Here is a 21,458-nt window from a genome sequence, read left to right on the forward strand (position 1 = left end):
TTAAAATCAGGGGTAAACAAAAGATTTAAGGAGAATAGGAAAATACTAGTGGGAAAAAGGTGGAAAAGAAAATTGTATATATCATCTACTAACTGTGAGGGGAAAAAGAACCACATGCATATTTACTAAAGCCTAAGGAAATACCGTAAAATGTCAACAGTGATTAGCTCCGGGTGAGAGAACTGCAGGCAATTTTTATTTTTAATACTCCCTTTCTTCCCTTTTCCACAAGAGGAATTATTTTTAAAATTAAAAAAAAAAAGAAAGAAAGAGAAGAATAAGAATAGAATGGGGGAAGAGCAAATAGAAGGAATCCAGAAATAATCATTTCAAGGAAGGTAACTCCTGAACTGCACAAGCTACTCCACTCGGTCACCTTTCTAATTCTCACAACCCCAGAAGTCAGAACAAATTCCAACAGGAAAGGGATCTGAGATGTCTTTTCAGAAATATTTATATATTTTACTAGTGAAAGTTTAGCATGTCTGGACTTCACACAAGTCTACAATATTAAATAAAATGCAAGAGCCCCTCCACCCCTTGGAGCCGCTAATCCCAGTATCATTTTCCCTTTCAGGTGGGAAGTGGAAGACACAGACAAGAGACACACACACACACACACACACACACACACACACACACACACGCCAGTGGCCACCACTGAAACCGTGTCCAAGCACACCACCAAAAATAGCCACCAAGTTTGCACACACAAGTACATAATGACAACTACGTCACCATCCACTCTGTAAGACACACACCTGAGATTTTAAAATAAAAATGAGAAAAAAGGGCATGTCCCAGAGGAGCTGAGATATAGACTTATATGGCCAGTGATGACTCAGAGGGCTTTTGAAACCTACACAAGTCTTCACATTGGAAGTTTGCTACGAGGGAAGCAGTGCAGCACCACAGAGCCAGGGATGGCTTTAGCCTGTGTCTAAATTCTCCGGCATTAACCAGCTGTCTGCCCATGTGCTCTGTGTGTCCCAAGCTTCTCATCTATAAAATGGTGAAAATGGTAACACCTGTGTCTGGGACTGCTGTGAGAATTATCTGTGTAATTATACAACTTACTTGTCAAATGCACTTGGCACATAGTCAGCAAGGTTATTTTAAAGAACCAGACAATATAGTCAACTTGCTTTCAAGTAAAAAAAAAAAAAAAAAAAGTTAAAAAGATAACATGCGGGACGCCTGGGAGGCTCAGTTGGTGGGGCACCTGCCTTTGGCTCGGGTCGTGGTCCCAGCGTCCTGGGATCGAGTCCCCCATCAGGCTCCTTGCTCAGCAGGGAGCCTGCTTCTCCCTCTGCCTCTGCCTCCACTCTGCCTGCCTGTGTACTCTCTCTCTCTCTCTCTAACAAATAAATAAATAAACAAAAATAAAAAAAAAATAAGATGCATTAGTATGTATGTGTAAGCATACAACCACACGCACTCATACATCTATGTGTAATGGGCTGGAGCGACAAGAGAGCAGATGGGTAAAATGTTACCAATAAGTGAACCCGAGAGAAGGGCATACAGGTATTCACTGCATTTTTTTTTTAAGATTTTTTTTAAGATTTTGTTTATTTATGAGAGAGAGCGCAAGAGAGCTGTCTGTGCCTGTGGTGTGCACCAAAGTGAGAGGAGGGGCAGAGAGAGAAAGAATCTTAAGCAAACTCCCTGCTGAGTGTGGAGCCTGACGTGGGGCTCGATCTTACGACCCTGAGATCATGACCTGAGTGGAAATCATGAGCTGGACGCTCAGCTGACTAAGCCATCCAGGTGTCTCTCTCTGTATCATTTTTATTTTTGTACCTTTTCTCAAAGTTAGAAAATATTTCCAAATAAATAGCTAAATAAAAACAAATTCTGCTCTTTGACTATTAGTTGTAATAATATGGAACTGAGCCCTCTGGTCTTACTGTCTCCGTTAAAATACTGCCTGAGGGCCCTGGGCCACAGTTGGAAGGGGCAAGGTGTCCAAAGCAGAGCTGAACTAAGAAAACGGCATTCGCGGCATGCGCAAAAAAAAATCCAAGGAAAACTGCTTGCCAGACCCTCATCTAAGACTCATCAATTCTACAAAGCTGACCCCAACCAAGAATTTAATAAATCCTTTAGGAGTGAGTTTATTAGATTTAATCTGAATTAAAGCAATAAAAATACTTAGCATCTCCCTAGATCTTTCTTTCTAGGATTTTATATCCAAAACTATGAAAAACTTTTATCATCCTCAAGTTTTTTCCTTGTGAGCCAAGAGCCATGCAACTACTTGGGCCTAATCTAGAATATGGAACCTAAAATACGGAGAAGGCAGAAATTCCCCTTCTATGAGCCTAATTCCAAATTCTTAACTAAAATATGTGCCTACAGTCAATGTGACTCCACGAACATATCAAAGGGACACAAGCACCCCCAGTATGTTTTCCTCAGTTCACCCAAAACCAATGGGAAGAAAATGGAAAGGTAAGAGAAAATCAACATATGGTAACAAAGAAGGGAAAAATGGATCCTCCAAAAGAAGGCCCTTACTTTCCTGACTCCCCCTAGTACTTCTGATTTCCTGGCTCACCAAGGCAGTCTTGTAGCACTTTAAAGCCTTTCCCACCTCAAAATTCAAAGAAATGCAGCTGATTAGTTTGTAAATAAGTTATGCATTTCTAATTTTCATTATTTCAACTTACTATTTTGTTCCCTAAGAATATTATTGTGAAAAAATTAAAAAAATGCACATTGGCTACTGTTTGATTTCCTACACCAATGCACTTCCTCACCTGCTCCCTCCCCAGGCTTCAATCCTTCACCATAATAGAGTTTGAAAAGCAAGTTCAAAACTCTGTGCTTAGCCACACATACAGTAAGCAGCAACACACCCCAGAAAAATAAGTCAAACTTGGTAGCTCCAGGTGAGAAAAGCAACTATTACATATCCCAGGAAAGACTATAAACTCATTAGCGCCACCTTGGTCTCAGTTTCCAAGAGTCAGGAGGAAGAGTCCAGATGTCCCTGTCTCTAAGGGATCAAGGTCCTATATCTTTGGTGACAATGAAGATCTGTTTGTCATCATTTTGTTTTTCAAGATCCTTGGGAAAAAATTCTCAACCTTAGTAATCTGTTTCAGTATTTTAAAACTTCAGATAACAGAATATTCTCTACCATCTGCTCATATTAATTTTTTATAAAGATTTTATTTGTCAGAGAGAGAGAGAGAGAGAGCGTGCACTCAAGTAGGGGGAGTAGCAGGCAGAGAGAGCAGCAGACTCCCCGCTGAGCAAGGAGCCTGATGCGGGACTCAATCCCAGAACCCTGGGATCATGACCCGAGCAGATGGCAGATGCATCCCTGCTCACATTAATTTTTAAGTCAATTTTTTAAAAAGTAGAATTTATCTCACTAAATACTACACTGAGTCCACGCACAAAAATGCTTAATAACTATTCATCTGAACTCCCCATCACAATCCTAAGGACACCATCTTGGAAAAAGGATAAAATGTTTCACTGATGGGAAAGATTAAAAACTATTCCTGAAATGGGTTTTATCTAATTCTATTTATACAGAATAATTTACCAGCTCTTTCCCTTCTTATTCTCCATCTCAAACTTGGGTGGGCAAGTGCTTTATTCATGTGGACACGCCTAGCAGGTACTGACCACAATCCTGAGCACCCAAGGAAACAGCACAGCTGTTGGCCTCCCTACAGCACCCATGCTGCTGGCAGACACGTTTATTAGTTTGGCTCTTGGCCCTGAAGAAACAAAGAAATTGACTCAGGTGATCCAGTAAGTGGTGTAGGGGAACACAACACGTTAGGGAGACACATCAGAAACTGAGGGTAGAAATATTACCCATGTGGGGTCAGGCTCCAGAGAACGCCAGGCTGTCCAGGCAGAGGAGGAGATCCAGGCCAGATGAAGGCCTCACGGATAACAGGTCATAACTCAAGACCTGGCAAGCAGGTCTAAAAAGAGGTTATCATGTCACCTCAGCAGCAGGAGGCCCTAATCTGTTTTTTTATCTGCTACTCATTGACTCTGCTTCTGCTCCCCCTAATCTCACTGCCCTCTCATCTTGATATCTGTTGATTTACAGACCCCTTTGAAAACCAGATGAAAGAAACCCAAGGACTCTCTCCTCAAGATAAATGTGCATATAGACAAAAGTCTGCCTACAATTCAAACTTTATGGACCTGTGTTTAGGAAGCCTTAAACTCACTCTGAGCTTCGGTCACTGTGTCTCTGGGTGGCACTCTGTAGGACTATCCCTACTAAGCACTGATCCTCCCTACAGTCTCAATCCAAACTTCCTTCTAAAAGAGGATCTCATCAATTTGGTGCCCCACTATTCAGTGGGCAAAGCTTTAATGCTGAGCCCCACATGACCCTAATCCACCCAAGACTGACTCCCTTTCAGTCAGGCACCCATGCCTAGTCCAATTAATAGTGATTATGATGGCAGTTTTAACAGTCACTAAGAATGGTGACCTAAATTCAAAGGATGCATTTCTTTTGGTAGAGTCTACAACAAGTGCCCTCAGAAAAGGGGTATGGGCATGGTGTACATCTGAGGGCAATGGACTTCACTAGGCAAAACAAACATAATAGAAAAAAATGGAAGATAAGTACAAACCCTCACATGGGCCACAGATTAAGTTATATATATATGTATGTACATGTACATACATACATATATATATTTTTTTTTTTTTTGAAGGGATGCCAAAAAAAGAACAGTAAAGGTAGCATAGGATAGACTATTGGAGTTTTACATTTATATTGCATTTTACAAGAAAGAAGAAAAATGAATGAATGAATGAATGGAGAATGAAGAAAGAATGAATGAAGCATATCCTGGTGGACAAAGGTGTGTCTGAAGGCCAATGGTGAACAATTGGAAGAAAAGGGAACCCTTGAAGACCAAGCAAAGGAATCTGGATTTAAGAGAGCTGTGAGAAGGTAATTACAGATTTTCCAGCAAAACTGTTTTGTGCACAGTATAAATCATCCTTAAACAGTTCTGTGGTTGGAGTTAGACATAGGACGGAAGGGAGTGAGGCAGTCCACCACCAGCAATGGATACAGGGCTTCCTCTGCTTCCCAGCGTGGTCATTTTCAACTTAGTGCTCTACAGCCAAGATAATTATACTACTCGAGGTTGCTTCAATTTAGCTAATACACAAACTCAGACAATAAAGCTTTTGAAAGTGTTCCATAAAAAAATCTTACAGTTGCCTGATTTTTACACAGGAAGACCTAAGAACCAAGAGAACATCTACAGCTATAGTAAGAAGGAAAGAAGATCTGTGCCGTGATAGAGACACGGGGGGAGGGGTGGGAATTGGTTTCATTCTAGCACCGACACCTCGGCAGAATACTCAACCATAAACAGTCGCTAAACACATACTACATCAGTGCTTCTCTGAAACAGCTTAGTTGTGAACACGCTAGGTTGAAGCACATGAACAGAGAATGTGCCAAGCCTCTATCCCAGTAAAGCTGACAGTGAGTATAACGTCCCATCTTACAACGTATATGCCAACACTGTGTTGTCTGTACTAAAAAAAATGAACAAATTTAGCTGCTAGGGTAAGTTCACTTGGCTATTATTAAGCTGTCAACATTCTTTTTATTTCTAAAAGCAAGGGCGCCTGGGCGGCTCAGTGGGTTAAGCAACTGCCTTCGGCTCAGGTCATGATCCCAGAGTTCCGGGATGGAGTCCCACATCAGGCTCCCTGCTCAGCAGGGAGTCTGCTTCTCCATCTGACCTTCTCCCCTCTCATGCTCTCTCTCTGTCTCTCCGTCAAATAAATAAATAAAATCTTTAAAAAAAATAAAAATAAAATAAAATAAAAGCAAGGAAAACAGAATGATTTATAAACACCAAAGACAGACCCTACCATGCATGTTGGAACTAGAAAAAGAAAGCACCACAGTTTGGAATTTTTTAACCTTATTTGTTGTTAATGCTGCTCCTTCCGAGAGATGTCGGATTTGCTAGATGTATCTCCTTGTACAGAAACATTAAATTATCTTTAAGTTGACAGGAAGGCCACCCATAAACCCCTTAAAGAAAACTTAAGACAATCCTGGGGTCATCAATGAGTATATGGCTGGCTCAGGGTTAGGAATTAGACACAAGAAACTTCTCTCTGGTGTGTCATACAGGATAGTTTGTTTTGAGACCATTATGGTGAACCCCAAATTAATCTTTCTGGCAATTCCTTTTTGACAGCAGTGGTCAAATTACCCATGGTAACTCAGCAACTGTGAAGCCCTACAGACTTCAATGGCAAGTAAGTAACGTTAAAACAGGGTTTCCAAACCTTGGCACTAGGGACATTTTGGGCCAGAGACTTCTTTGATGCTAGGAGTTCTTGTGTATAGTGTAGAATGTTTAGTGGCATCGTGGGCGTCTGCCCACTAGATGCCAGTAGCATGCACACCCCTCCCCCACTGTCCCACTGGGACAATCAAAAGGGTCTCTAGATATGGGGCAGGGGTCGGGGCAAAATTGCTCAATAGAGAACCACTGTTTAAGAGCAAGTGGGAACAGGAACTCAGAGTGGGAAGCCTTTCATTGCCCCATCATAGCTAAGGTTAGGTCATGAAACAAATAAATCCATGTTAGTTAAAAATAGTGTTTAGACTGTAAATTTACATAACACAACTATCAAGACTAGAAAAGACTATACTGTTGTTTCAAGGGATTTACATATAATGAACTTTTTTTCAATTGGATACATTTCTAAATCAATCTTTTTAAAAACAAACCTTTTAATTCAAATATAAACCATGTGTATCTTTATACAGGGTTATTTCAGAATTACAAATGTTATGAATTATTGGCAATCAATGCTTTTTCAATTTGTAGAAATATGCAACACAAAAGTATCTTCACTATTTATGTGACAATTCAAACATAACTTTCTCAGTCCCTTAAACAATCTTTTAATAAAGTTACCTTTAATATTGCTGAAATCATAAAAAGATCTATCCTGTAGAAATACCAAATGATACCACTTAAGGATATGCACTTTCCCTCTAACCAATAATCAAATCAGTCATTATTCTCATATTACCATCCATCTGTTCATCCAAAGATTTACAGAACAATTACTATAAGTCAGGGACTGCTGTTAAAATTAAATGAAAAATGAACTCAAACTCTACTTCTTGAGAAGCTTAGAGTCTAAAGAAACAAACAGATGGGAAAACATGTATTTACCATACAATGCCGTTAGGCAAGGTTTCAGAGTGGGAGCAAACAGGAGCTGAATTTTGCAAGGTGAAGAGGAGTAAAGGGAGGATATCACTGTTTTAATATGTTGGCATAGAGAAGGTCTTTTATTTATTTTTTTAAGATTTGCTTATTTATTTGAGAGACAGAGAAAGACACAGAGACAGAGAGTACCTAAGCCCAATCAGGAGTTGGATGCTCAAGTGACTGAACCACCTTGGCACCCCAAGAGGAAAAGGATTAATAAACCGGGTGACACAAAAAAATTTTAACTTCTGTATAACTAAATAAATGTACATACAATAAATAATGATATAAGGTAAATGAGAAAATGGGATGTGACCAACAAATGGTAAATGTTTGATATTACAAGTATTAGTAATATTAATACTAAATACATTGTGTTTTAATCATTCTTGTAACTGAATTTTCACAAAACATCATCCTGTTTCAGTGAAGAGATGCTCTGCATCTCCACATCTTTTATTTTTTAAGTTATTTGGAAGAAATGTCCAAGAGCAGGTGACTCGTTTGCATACCCTTCAGTACTGAAATTAAGAACAGGCTGGCCAGTATCATTCTTCAGGGAGAAATCTAAAGTTAAATGAGGTATTCTAATTTAATGGAATCAAGGCTGTCTGAAAAAGGGAAAGCGGAGACAGTTTGTTACAGTACAAATGTAACAATGCAGAGTTCACCTGATTGAGATACTAATTAAACTGGTTATGTGCAAGCAGTGCCCTTAAGAAACTAAAAGTAATGATCCATCTGGGAAAAAATTCAGTCTTGACCCTTAGCACAACTATATATATACCAAACATTTCCCATCAATTACTTAAGTGTGAAAGGTAAAACTATAAAAATCGCAGAAGAAAATATTTCCATGGACATAGGATAGGCAAAATTTTCTTGAACAAGACACAAAGGCCCTAAAGATAAATTGGACTACATTAAAATTAAGAATTTCTCATCATAAGATACCATTAAGAGAATAAAACGGCCAGCAGCCAAGTGGAGGAAGTTACCTGTAAAACACGCACGCAGCAAAGGATTCCCACCCAGACTGCTGGGAGGACTTCCACAAATAAAAGCCAGACAACCCAACAGATAAATGGGCAAAAGACTTGGGACAGACACTTTACAAATGGCCAGCAGACCTATGACAAGGCATTCAACATCAAAATGCAAATTAAAACCACAATGCTCCTCCCACATGACACTAGGAGGATGGGAGGCACCTGGGACTACCACCATGCTGTAGGCAACAGAGTAAATTGGTACATTCACTTAAGTTATGGGCAGTATGAACTAAACCCACGATCTAGCAATTCCATGCCTAGCTCTATGCCCATCAGAAATACATATGCTCACCCAAAGACATGTAAACAAACTCACAGATGCACTTACACTAGCTAAAACCTAGAAAGAGTTCACCCCAGGAGAACTCGAATACAAGCGATGAGAATAAACCGCCTATCACTCCACACAACACATAAATAAGTCTCACAAACAGATTGTTGAATGGAACACGTCAGTCACAAAATAAAATACACTGAGTGATTCTAGTTATGTAACGTATAAAAACAGGCAAGAAGAGACTACTGTGATTATCTTCGGGGTTTGCTCATAATCAATGGGAGCATGAAAGAGGTTTAAGCGGGGCTGGAATATTCTGGCTCTGGATCTTGGTGCTGGTTGCACAGGTGGAGTCACTGAAAACTTATCAAGCTGTACAATTAAGAACGTGCACTTTTCTGTACGCTTACCATGTTTCAATAAAGTTTTTGTTTTTTTTTTAAACACTGCAGCTAGGTAGCAGAGACAATTCTTGGAAGATACAAACTGGACCACTGAGGCAGGCCTGACTACATTTCTTCTAAGCCCGGTGTTCCAATTAGAGGCCTGTGAAGGAGCCAGATGCCTGCATGCTTCTCATGTACGTACCGCCTCCCTTTGCTTCCCTCATCAGACAGCTGCCTGCCTTCCACAGGCAATGCATGTCAATAAAGTCACTGAGCACCTTCTACGTGCCAATTAATGTGCTGGGCACCGAGGACAGCGACAGATCAGCCATGGTTTGCTCAGGGACCTGACAAGCAGGAAGCATGTCTGATCATATTCCTCTTGCCTCGGCATCTAGCAGGATGTTTTTATACGGAGGAGGCCCTCCGGAAACACGGACTGGTCATGTATACCTACAAACAACTGGGGTACAAGCCCAGCTACAGAGAACACAGAATTCACAGGATCAGAAAGACAGCCTCCAGCTTCACTCGGCACACGGGGCGTGGGGTTGGTGGCGGCGGCAGTGGGCGAATACAGTGAATGGCTTCACGAAAGAGCCGGAGCGTGGTCTGGACAGGAAGCCCCAGCCGGCACGCACAGAGCTAAGCGCAAGACCTTTCAGAGGTAGGAGGAAGGGAAGCTCCAGAGCACGGAGGAGAGTAGCGCCTGACGGTGGGGGAACGGGGGCTATGGGAAGGAGGACAGCAGACTTGCTTTTTCAGTAGGTCAGGGCACAGCTCGGGTAGTAGTATCTTTCCAAAAGCTCCAAAGATGGCTGCTGTTTTTCAAAGGTTAGGAATCGTGCACTAGGGGCGCCTGGGCTCAGGGCACGATCTCAAGGTCCTGGGATCAAGCCCTGCATCGGGCTCTCCGCTTAGCGGAGAGCCTGCTTCTCCCTCTCCCTCTCTCTGTTGCTCTGCCTGCTTTTGCTCTGTCTTTCTGTCAAATAAATAAATAAATAAATAAAATCTTAAAAAAAAAAAAAGGAATCATGCATTATACCAGGCTTTCTATTTTACTGTGGATGCACAAATGAGGAAAAGGATGGGGAAAGGCACATGATTAAATATGCTTTTATCCCCCATTAACATTTACCTTTAACTACTATGCAAAGTATTACAGAATTATCCAAAATTAAAAGTTACAAGCAACTCATCATAAATCTAAAAAATAAAGCCTTTTATATGAATTTAAATTCCAAACTCTCCCTTATGTTACTAAAATGAAAATGTGAGGAGTGCCTAGCAGGCTCAGTCAGTAGAGCATGTGACTCTTGGTCTCGGGGTCATAAATCTGAGCCCCACATTGGGTGCAGAGTTTATTTAAATAGATAAATAAAATACTTTTAAAAATGTGAGTTAATTCAAACTCTGGGCAAGTTAAGCACTTCGAGCTTCAATTTTCTCATCTGTAATAAGTAGCTTAAAACACTTGGCTCTTAAGGAATTGCCTTTTGACTCTGATGCAGCAAATTTCCACATGGGGCAATTTTAGAAACAAGAATTTGTGATGAGCATGTGAATTCTTTTACCTCCCACTGCCTGTAGGAGGCATCAAAATCCCTTACTAAAATTATTCTGTGGTCATTTTTTCTACTGACTATGTCTAATTCATCACACATTTAACATCCCAAACAACAGATGCTGAATCACAAACTCCAGAGCTGTGTCCTCTGCTGTGGGTAAGCGATGAGATCACTTGTATTTCTTTCCGACCAACGGCAGCAAAGTCACTACTACATGTACCCAAATGCATCACCCGGGGCTGCAGTGCCATAGTAAAAGAACATTTGCTAATTTGTCTGGTCAGGAAACTTTGAAAGCGTGGGAGCTTGGGGGTTTCAACGGCTCATGATTTGGCAGATGTAGCTTTGTAAATAAACCCCAATTTTTTCCTGTAGGTACTTTTGTAACAGTGATGCCAACTGCCTTCTTTTAGGCAAACTCCTGCAGAATTTCAGAGGTGCTGTATGACCACAATTAAGCTGAGGCACTGACTTGAAGAATGATTAATCACAGATGAATTAGCTTTTTGTTTCTTTCCTGACATTTCCGAACCCATTCTGGTGTTTCAACTATCTGATGTCTGGCCATGTCATGCTACCAAAGCAGACTGCCTGAAATCACTGTTTACCTTGGCCTGCATACAAGTCTGGATAAGGATTTAGTCAAAACACCTCTTTCAGATCACAGAAGAGCCTTACAGCAGCACTCTGCAAGACAGCACGGAGAAGAGATTTTAAAAATTATACCTATCATCGTTTCTATATGCTCCGATTTTTACTTTCAAAGGCAAGCAGTTTTGAATTGTATGGAAAGGGGTCAAAATAGAGAATATGAACTAAGCTTTGCATGTAAATATTAAACATTCTGGAAACACAGGAAAATCCATTTTAAAAATATTCAGAAAATAAGCCAAATAGATTGAAACCAACAACCTGATTTTTAAAAGCACATATAATAATACTGTGTGCATACATACGTACAAACTATATAACATATAAATGATATAATCCATATATAAAATAAATAAGTACTAAGCCACAGCTCAGTTTCCAAGACATACTGGTGGTTAGGCCAAATGAAGAGAAAACCTGTTCAGGTGTTCACCATCTGTAGCGCCACGTGCTCCAGGAAGCAACTCCTCCTGCTGCACAAGGTCAGTCCCATCCACCTTGCCAGGGACTGGCTCAAGAACACACGAGAGGCACAACTCTGACAGGTAAAATGAGTGAACTGGGCTGGGAGGCTTCTTGTTAAGGTTTCCCTTAATCTTAAAAAAAGAAACGGACAACCTCACACACATCGGGATAACTACTATCAAACAAACCCAGAAAATAACAAGTGTTGGCAAGAATGTGGAGAAATGAGAATCTGCGTGCAGAGCCACTATGGAAAACAGTAGGGTGGGTCTTTAAAAAATTAAACATAAAATTACCATACTATCCAGCAATTCCACTTCTGGGAATATACATAAAAGAAGTGAAAAAGGAAACTTGAACAAATATTTGTACACCCATGTTCGTAGCAGCATTATTCACAATAGCTGAAAGGTGGAAGCAACCCAAGTGTCCGTCAATGGACGAATGCATAAACCAAATGGGAAATAGACATAATTTGGAATATTATTTGCCATAAAAAGGAATGAAATTCGTACACTTGCTACAACATGGATGAACCTTGAGGACATTATGCTAAGTTAAATAAGCCAGTCACAAGAAGATACTACATGATTCCAGTTATATGATGGGCCTATCAGAGTCAAATTCAGAGTCACCAGTAGAACAGTGGTTGCCAGGGGCTGGTGGGATGGAGCTTGGGGGGCTACTGTTTAATGGACACAGAGTGCCAGTTCTGCAAGATGAAAAGAGTTCTGGAAATGGATGGTGGTGATGGCTGCACAGCCCCGTGGACATACTTCATACCTCTAACTTGTACACTTCAAATGGTTAAGATGGTAAATTTTGTTCTGTGTATTTTACCACAATTAAAAATATTTGTTAAAAAAAAGAAAGAGAGCGGCACCTGAGTGGCTCAGTCAGTTAAGCATCTGACTCTTGATACCAGCTCAGGTCTTAAACTCAGGGTCCTGAGTCCAAGCCCCATGTTGGACTTCATACTGGGCGTGGAGCCTACTTAAAAAGAAAAAAAAAGGGAGGGGGGGAGAGAGAGAGAGAGAGAGTGTGTGTGTGTGCGCGTGTGTGTGTATGTGTGAAAGACACAGGAGAAGACATTACTCTTTTCTTATTCTAGCTACTGCTAATGGTCTACGATGCCCAGATGGGTGGCAACCACCTTGGAACTATGAGAGAAGCAGACCTAGAAGATGGGCATCACTGAGCATGGCAGAAAGCTGAACTGTCCCCTCCTGCTTTAGTAGGGCAACACCTCCAGGAAGAAACACCTCTAGGCTGAAAATACAATTTCTCTTCATGTCAGCCAGCTCCTAAGCCCCCAAGCTGGCACTGAGTTATGCTAAAACTGTTACCAAATCCCATTAACATGACCACAATTATTAAAACAGTTAATGTGAACAATGATAACGTGACATAATCAAGCCCATTTCCTTTCATTAATGACTATTTTCCAGCTCTCACTGATTCTTCTCTAACTATCCTGTGTCTTACGTCTAAGAGCACAGGCACAGACCAAACACATCTCACTAAGGCATGTTTATGTCAATCAACCTCGACATATACAAACACCACCTAAATCAAAAGAATTCAATAAAAAAGGCATTTTAGGGGATATCATGCACAAAAATATAACTGCGGGAAACTAGCAAACCACAGAAAATTTACGGCAGCAAGTGTCATCTACAAAACCATGAAGAATGACCACATGCTGATTTTCATCTCGCAGTGCTCATCATTATCATTAGCGGAGAAGCAAAATCGAAATTCCTCATGTTAAGAAATGCTTTGTAGGCTCAAGTCTACTAAATGAAATGCCTTACAAAGATGACTTCCCATAAGTCAGTTGGGCACGTCTCTAGGTAATGACTGCATATGGACATTAGGTGACTGTGTCAAAACTCTCTCACACTGAGCCATCAGAAACTTCTCAGATCAGTTCGGGTCACTTCAGGGTCAATTCTGAGTCTGCACAGCTCCTCAGAGAACGACTTCTCTCTACGGGGACGTCTACATCTCTATCTAGTGATCTCCATCCCATACCATGTGTTCTCATCTTCTGTTGCAGAGGAACAAACCACTCCAAATTGCAGCGGCTGTAAACCACAATCATTTATTATTTTTCATGATCCTGTGAGTTGGCTACGGCTCAGGTAGGTGGCTCCTCTGACGGTATCTCCTGGGTTCAATCAGGCAGCTGGACCCAGCCAGCAAGCTCAGCTGGAGTGAAACGTCCAAGATGGTGTTGGGCCTCCCAGGTGGCGTCTCTCACCAGCTGCAGTCTGTCCTTTTACAGGATGACGGCTGGCTCCGAAGAGGAAGGGGAAGCTGCCAGTCCTCTGAAGGCCTGGGCCTTACGACCCCCAGAGTTCTCTCCGTGGTATCCTGCTAGTGAGTGCAAGTCAGAAGGCCAGCCCAGTCAGGGCAGGGAAACCAGAATCTACTTCTGGCGGACAGAGCAGTGAGCACATACAAGGGGAGAGGCACAGAAGAGGGACCCACACCTTGGAAATCATCTAGCACGCCATGGTCCTCCCTACCCATCAAGATAGACCCGTCATTCCAGCACGCCCTCAGCAAAACTCATGATTCTGTAAAAAGAGAGCAGGTATAACCAGCTCTTCTGTGTGTCTCAGACCTGCTGTTAAATACTGCCATTTGCTCTACTTTACGTAAGTGTGTGATATGGCGAAGGCTGTAACTTAACATGTCTAAATCTACACAAGAAAATCCAAACGAAACATTACTCTAGTTTCAGGTATAGTTTGTATCGCTGGGTGCCACTCGGCGATTATTACCGACATGCCCCCTCAGCTGGAACCTCCACCAGCGCCCACCAGCAAAGCCCACATCTGCACTGTTCACAGCTGTACTCCCAGTGTCTAGAGGGTACCAGGTACCTAAGACACTGCTGCTTCCCAATTATTAAAAATATTCCTATTTTAAGATATATTCCTTTTCTCCTTAATACCAGCTAGAAATACAGATTCTTCCACGTGTATTTTACCGTGTGGCAAAAATACACCTTTACTAATGCTTTAAACACTTAGTTATGCTGCAAGAAAGAAGACATACTTTTAATGATTCCTGCAGTTATATGCTAAATTTACCCTCACTGAATCTTGAAAATGAGAGATTTTACGATGGTGTGCAATTCATTTTCTGTGAGTTACCTTTTGTTAGTGTCTAGCTCTGGACCTTCAAATTGCAATGAGAAATATTCATGCTTGAACCAACATCTACCTACAAATTTTGAACAGCACATTTCTGATTAAGAATTCCCATTTTAGGGGCGCCTGGGTGGCTCAGTGGGTTAAAGCCTCTGCCTTCGGCTCAGGTCATGATCCCAGGGTCCTGGGATCGAGCCCCGCATCGGGCTCTCTGCTCAGCAGGGAGCCTGCTTCCTCCTCTCTCTCTCTCTCTGCCTGCCTCTCTGCCTACTTGTGATCTCTGTCTGTCAAATAAATAAAAAATAAAATATTAAAAAAAAAATTCCCATTTTAAAAGCAGTTGTGCTGTTCCTTCATAACTGAGGGCTCTCATTTGCTGAAAATATAATAAAATATCCTTAGAAGAAATGAAAACATTTATAAATGGAACAAAATAGTCATTTTATTCTGCCCACAAACATCTGAGCTCAGACTTTTTCTGCCCTCAATGGTCAAGGCCAAAACCAACAGACACCCTGCGGCATAGCACACGAATTATTCTGGAGAGCTTCACCTTTCTGCTGCACTGACCCCAGCAGAGTTCAGTGCCACTTTCCTCCGAACAAAAGATGGAAGTGTCCACAATCCTGAAATTTTCATAAAGGGAAGCAGTATTGGCACAGATTAGCAGAAGCCTCTGCTTTTCCCCAGCATCTGAACTAAACTAAGAAGTGTGGTTAGCAGCACAAGCAGGCCGCTTAACAATCTGGCTGCCATTTATCAGTAGAGAAACACAGAACTTCGACAGGTCTCAGCAAAAGCAAAAGTAATGATTTTGTACATGCCACCCAGCTAGGTAGGATCTACCTTACTAGTCAGCACAAGAAGATTCTATTCTCAAACTGGGATTAAAAAAAAAACAAAAACAAAACACAATATATCTGGCTGGCTGTTGGTAGAACATACAACTCTTGTTCTCAGGGTTGTGAGTTCAAGCCCCACACTGGCACAGAGCTTACTTTAAAAAACAAACAAACAAACAAAACCACACTATATCTCATTTTCTACATCATTCCCATTTTACAGTTCAAAACCATGACCAGCTGTAGGGACGCCTGGGTGGCTCAGTTGGTTGAGCAGCTGCCTTCGGCCCAGGTCATGATCCCAGGGTCCTGGGATCAAGTCCCACAACAGACTCCTTGCTCGGCAGGGAGCCTGCTTCTCCCTCTGCCTCTGCCTGCCATTCTGTCTGCCTGTGCTCGTTCTCTCTCCCTCTCTCGCTCTGACAAATAAATAAATAAAATCTTTAAAAAAAAAAAAAAAAAAAAACTATGACCAGCTGTAGTTAAGCAACTTGTCCAAACTATCATTACACACTCCTATACCACAACCCTCCTTTGATATCAGAGTACTTATCAGTATCCCACGATATCCAGTGTATTCCCTTAGAACCACCTGTGTGTCTTACTAAGCTCTAACCTATTTGCAAAGCAGAAGCTATCCTAGTCACACTCAATAAATACTTGTTAAACAAGAGGGAATTCCTTGACCCTCAGCACTAGTATTTCTTCTAATTAATTCCACAAACGTGTATTACAGATTAAACACCTACTGTGTGGCAGGCCCACTTCTAGGTACTTGCGTACATGTTGAAGATAAACATCAAGAGTCTCACAAACGTATACAGAGGAGACAGACTTGAACTTTGAGAAGAAACACAGAATGCTCAGGGAGCTGGGGACGGTGGGGGCTGGGGATGGTGGGTGGGTGGTCGAATCTAGTCTTCGTGTCCAGTATAGATCACTAGACCAAGTGACCGCTCGGCTAAGAAATGATGGAGGGGAACGTGCAGCGGGAGAGAGGAAAACAAGACATCAGTTAAGGGTAAAGGCCCCTGGGTGGGAGACCCAGCTGAAAGACTCCGGTCGGCCAGCCTTTAATGTTCCAGAACCCAGATAACAAGTGTAGATGGGAGCTTCTTCAATATGAGTGATTCTGAATTTGATGAACAGAAAATAGCCAACTTTAAAATGAGAAATAATCATCCTTCCAGTTCATTATTATGCTCTCGGAAGTGAAAAAATTAATCTAGTCCCGTGGTTCTCAAGCTTGACTTCACATTAGAATCTTCTAAGCAGGGCGCCTGGGTGGCTCAGTGGTTTAAAGCCTCTGCCTTCGGCTCAGGTCATGATCTCAGTGTCCGGGGATTGAGCCCCGCATCGGGCTCTCTGCTCAGCGGGGAGCCTGCTTCTTCCTCTCTCTCTGCCTGCCTCTCTGCCTACTTGTGGTCTCTGTCTGTCAAATAAATTAAAAAAAAAAAAAAAAAAAAAAAAAGAATCTTCTAAGCATTGGGGTGCCTGGGTGGCTCAGCGGATTAAACCACTGCCTTCGGCTCAGGTCATGATCTCAGGGTCCTGGGATCGAGTCCCGCATCAGGCTCTCTGCTCAGCAGGGAGCCTGCTTCCCCTTCTCTTTCTGCCTACTTTTGATCTCTCTGTCAAATAAATAAATAACATCTTTAAAAAAAAAAAAAAAAAAAGAAGCTCCTTAGGTCATCCTAAAGTACGGCCAAAATGGCTAACAGCACCAACTGAAAAGGAAAAGAACACCAGCTGTCCTCTGGTCTCATCCTGAAATGACCCCTCAGCTTCCCACTGGCTGACTTCCTGTCAATCAAACCTTAGTCTAAACATTATGCCTCTGAAAGGCGCCCCCTGACTGACTCTGAAGGAGCCACACCTCCTAAGTATTTACCACATCACACAGGGCTTATTCCTGTCTGATTATCTGTCTTCTTTATTAGCTTGTCGTAGGTCCTGGAGTCTAGGGATCTGGCCTGTGTTGCTCACTGCTGCACTTCCAGTAGGAATGCAGTCAGTATTATGTGAATGAAGGAAAAAAACGACAGGTGGGCACAGGGGTATCTCTTATGCAAATGGAATTTTAAAAAATAATACCCTAAAGCTATAATTCTGACAAATTTCAGTTGGTATGATTAAGCCAAACGGACTAAACAGTATGGAGAACACTTTTTAATTCTTACGTAACAACTAGCTATGAGCCAGACTTCTATTTCCAAGCAGAGCTCAACCTAGGAGGGAGACTAAAGAACACAGGGCATTTGGTCTGGACTGGAGTCAACGAGGTGGAATAAAAAGTCTTCATATGGAGAAAGGAGTAATGAAAATATGGTCAACATTTCTATGAATAACAACAACAACAAAAAAGAAACAGGTTAAAATACAGAGCAATTAAGATTTTAGCTTAGGCATAAGGAAAAACTAAGGGAAAAAGCCTGTAACACTAACGTGACCATTACAGATGGGAAGAAAAAGTGAAATTTCTCCAAGTTCCTAAGATTGGGATAAAAATACTTCTGTTCAGAAGGGGTCATGCACAAGTACACAAATATACAGGGTGGCTAGACTTTTCTTCTGAGTGTTATTATTGTACTACAATACCTAGAGCATTTGAGTTTCCTATCCTGAATTTGTTTAGATCTGGTACCACAAAAATGAGCTCGGAGGAGAAAACACTAGTAAAAACAGTACCAAGTAAATATTTTTGAGAAAAGAGAAATATAGTCATGCTTTTCTTTCCACAGAGTATAAATGTTTAGATCTATCAACTAAATTAATAATTCAGGCATAAAGGAACTATTTGAAGGATTAAATTCACAAGTTACGTACAATGTACACTTAAATATGGGATTAAATGCCAGCAGGACACCTTGCCCAGAAGACTTGGGCCGTGTCAGCATAAAACCAGCAAGACAGTGTATATCACTCTTCTTTCAGAGCCAACTTTGCTTCTAGGACCTATAGTTCTAACAGTGGAAGTGTCCCTTCCCCAGACATTCAGCACCTGACCTCAAAGCTCTAGAACCACTTTTGTTCATTCCCACATTTAGTTAATCAACAAGTTTTGTGGTTTATTCATTTGCACAGGGGGAAAAAAAAGAGAGAGGGGAAATTTATGGATTAAAAAGATTTACAAAACATACCAATCAAATGTACAGACCCTGTGTGGGTTGTAAGTCAAACAAACTGTAGAAAAATATTATGAGACAATCAGAAAATATAAGCACTGACTGGAGATAGAGGAGGATATTTAGAAATACTGCTAATGCTTTTGAGGTGTGATGCTAAGACTATATTATGTTTTCCAAATGCTCTTATCTTTTAGAAATACCCGTTAAAAGATGTACAGACAAAATGGTATTCTGGGTTTGTTCCAAAATAATTCAAAAGATGATGGAGGTAGGAACAGGGCTGAAAGGACAGATGAGACACGAGGACGACCGCAAACCACTGCAGCTGGGTCATGGGTACAAAGGGGTTTGATTACACTTTTCAATCTGGTTTATGCTTTTAAAATACCCATAACTTTTTTTAAAAATGGTAATTTATACATATGAATATGTTCTTTGAGTTCCACATGCCATGCTCTTGGCTCTGAAACCTTCAATGACTCCCAATGGCATAAATACCTCAGAATAGCTTTCAAGTCCTTCGGAGTCCTTCAGTACCCCCCCCTTTTTTTTAAAGATTTTATTTATTTATTTGACAGAGATCACAAGTAGGCAGAGAGGCAGGCAGAGAGAGAGAGGAGGAAGCAGGCTCCCGCTGAGCAGAGAGCCCGATGCGGGGCTCGATCCCAGGACCCTGAGATCATGACCCGAGCCGAAGGCAAAGGCTTTAACCCACTGGGCCACCCAGGTGCCCCAGTTTCCCCCTTTTTTATATGACTATGTCACAGGCAAGGTCACCGGCAAATCCTTACTTGTCTGCTCCTTCTCTTTGACCTGTGCTTCCCCATCTGCCTACTGGACATCAGGCCACTTACCCAAACCATTATCCTGGTCTGTTCTCATATAGAATACTCCCAATCCTCACAAGATAACAAGTTTTAAGAAGAAGATTCATGTTTACATCTTTTTGCCTCTTCAGAACTGAAAGCAGCGTTCTAAGTTGAGCAAAAGGTGTTCTGTTCCTATTTTTAAGGTGGGCAGGATGTGGGGAACCTGCACCTTTACACTGCTCTGTAGTTTTTACATACAGTAGGCTGCTAATCCTTAGAGAACATCAAAGAGTTTAATTAAAGACAGTCATAAAAGGTAAAACTTTTTTAAAAGGGAAATTCTGACGTACAGTTAAATCTCACAATAATACAATACATTACAAAGTCAGAGCAGTAAAGGCTGTGGTTCTCACTATAGAAAGCTTCATTTCTGAGGCAGCAAAGTGATTTCCTTAATTAACCCATTCGTCATGCCTTCAAAGCCCAAGTCCTACATGCCCCGAGACAAAAATCATATTAAGGATTCATTTTTCTTTGATAAAAATCTTACAAATATTCGCATTATTATTACTATTTTTATTATTGAAAATACCTCACTGCTTACATTGAGCTCCAGTTTTTCTGGACTGTGACTGGGTCTAAAGGAAACAAACCTAAATTGGAAGGGAGGGAGGAAAAATGGAGGGTGGCGGAAGACTTAGGATGCACCCAGACAAGGAAGACTCCTAGTGGGTGTACTGTGCTACCCCATGTAAGCAGGGCCCTACTGAATATTCTAGAAGAGCCTGGATCTCTGTATATTTGGTTTGTTTCCACACATCAACCTGTAGTAAACAAATATTAAGTGTCTATGTGGCCAGCACTGTTTCAGGCAATGAACAAGCCAGATTCCATGAAAAGTTTAAGACACATTTAAAAATAATTCATTATATACATTGTAAATATATAAGCGAGTTAATACAATGAGAAACCACGAAAGCACTCATGTCAACGAACTGCATCTCGAGCAGACACACATGAAAATCAGCTTTACCTTATATTTCATCTTGGGACATGAATGAATGTAGAAACCCATATAATAATAGCTGAGTTGAGATGTTTTCTGATGAAGTTGCCTAGTAAAACCAATTTCTCTGCCAAAAGAAGAATAAAGATGAAGGTACAGTTAAATCTAGGTCCAATACTCAAAGTATATGTAATTTGATGTCAAATATCTGATAAAATCCTAAAAACCAATTGCTAAGCTATTAAGGAACTTCAAGAGTTGAAACAGAAAAACTTTAGAAAATACTTTAAGATAGCTTTTACTAAAAAGACATAAACAACTCTAAATTATTTGAGCAAATGCATCTAAGTTCACATTTTATACTTTATTGAGCATATTAGTTGATCTGAAATTCAAACAGCATAAAAATAGATCTATTTAATATGTTACTCATTATCCCCTTGAGTTTGCAAAAGGCTGTGTTTATCAAGTGAAAAACAGTGCAGCAAGTTTTATAAAACTGAAAAACCAACATGTTTCAGGAAGAATGACTATTATGACCATTAACATGCAAACACCTGCAACCGCATATGATGTATAACTCCTTCCTACATCTAGATGCTACTCTAATATTTATTCTCCCTAAAACTAAAGAGTGGAAAAAACTATGCTATCTCACCACTTTTTCTCTTTTTGTTGGCATAGGCAAGGATTAACTGAACAAAGACACTGTCAGCAATGCCCATGCTTGAAGTGGTTTTAATTTGCATCCGGATAAATCTGGGCACAGAACTTCATCTCACTCGCCCACATGAATGACTACTTGTATTTGAGAGTTTTAAGGGAACTTTAGTACATTTCTAAAGTAGGAGAAAAGTTGC

General features: G+C 41.0%; 1 protein-coding gene across 7 annotated transcripts in view; it reads right to left on the reverse strand.

Annotated features, from left to right (window-relative positions):
• The window catches only part of LOC111144676 (arginyltransferase 1), a 160,687-nt gene that overhangs the window by 58,298 nt on the left and 80,931 nt on the right, over positions 1-21,458 (reverse strand). For all 7 annotated transcript variants that reach the window (XR_002640420.1, XR_002640419.1, XM_022499078.1 and 4 more), the window contains one exon: positions 20,626-20,725. Coding sequence is in view for 5 of the 7 variants with exons in the window: in XM_022499078.1 (XP_022354786.1) it covers positions 20,626-20,725 (100 nt within the window). In the remaining 2 variants the exon portion in view is untranslated. The remainder of the gene's footprint in view (positions 1-20,625; positions 20,726-21,458) is intronic.

Source organism: Enhydra lutris, unplaced genomic scaffold, assembly GCF_002288905.1.
Source record: "Enhydra lutris kenyoni isolate GAN:26980312 unplaced genomic scaffold, ASM228890v2 scaffoldscaffold12, whole genome shotgun sequence".
In the NCBI taxonomy this organism is placed as follows: Eukaryota; Metazoa; Chordata; class Mammalia; order Carnivora; family Mustelidae; genus Enhydra; species Enhydra lutris.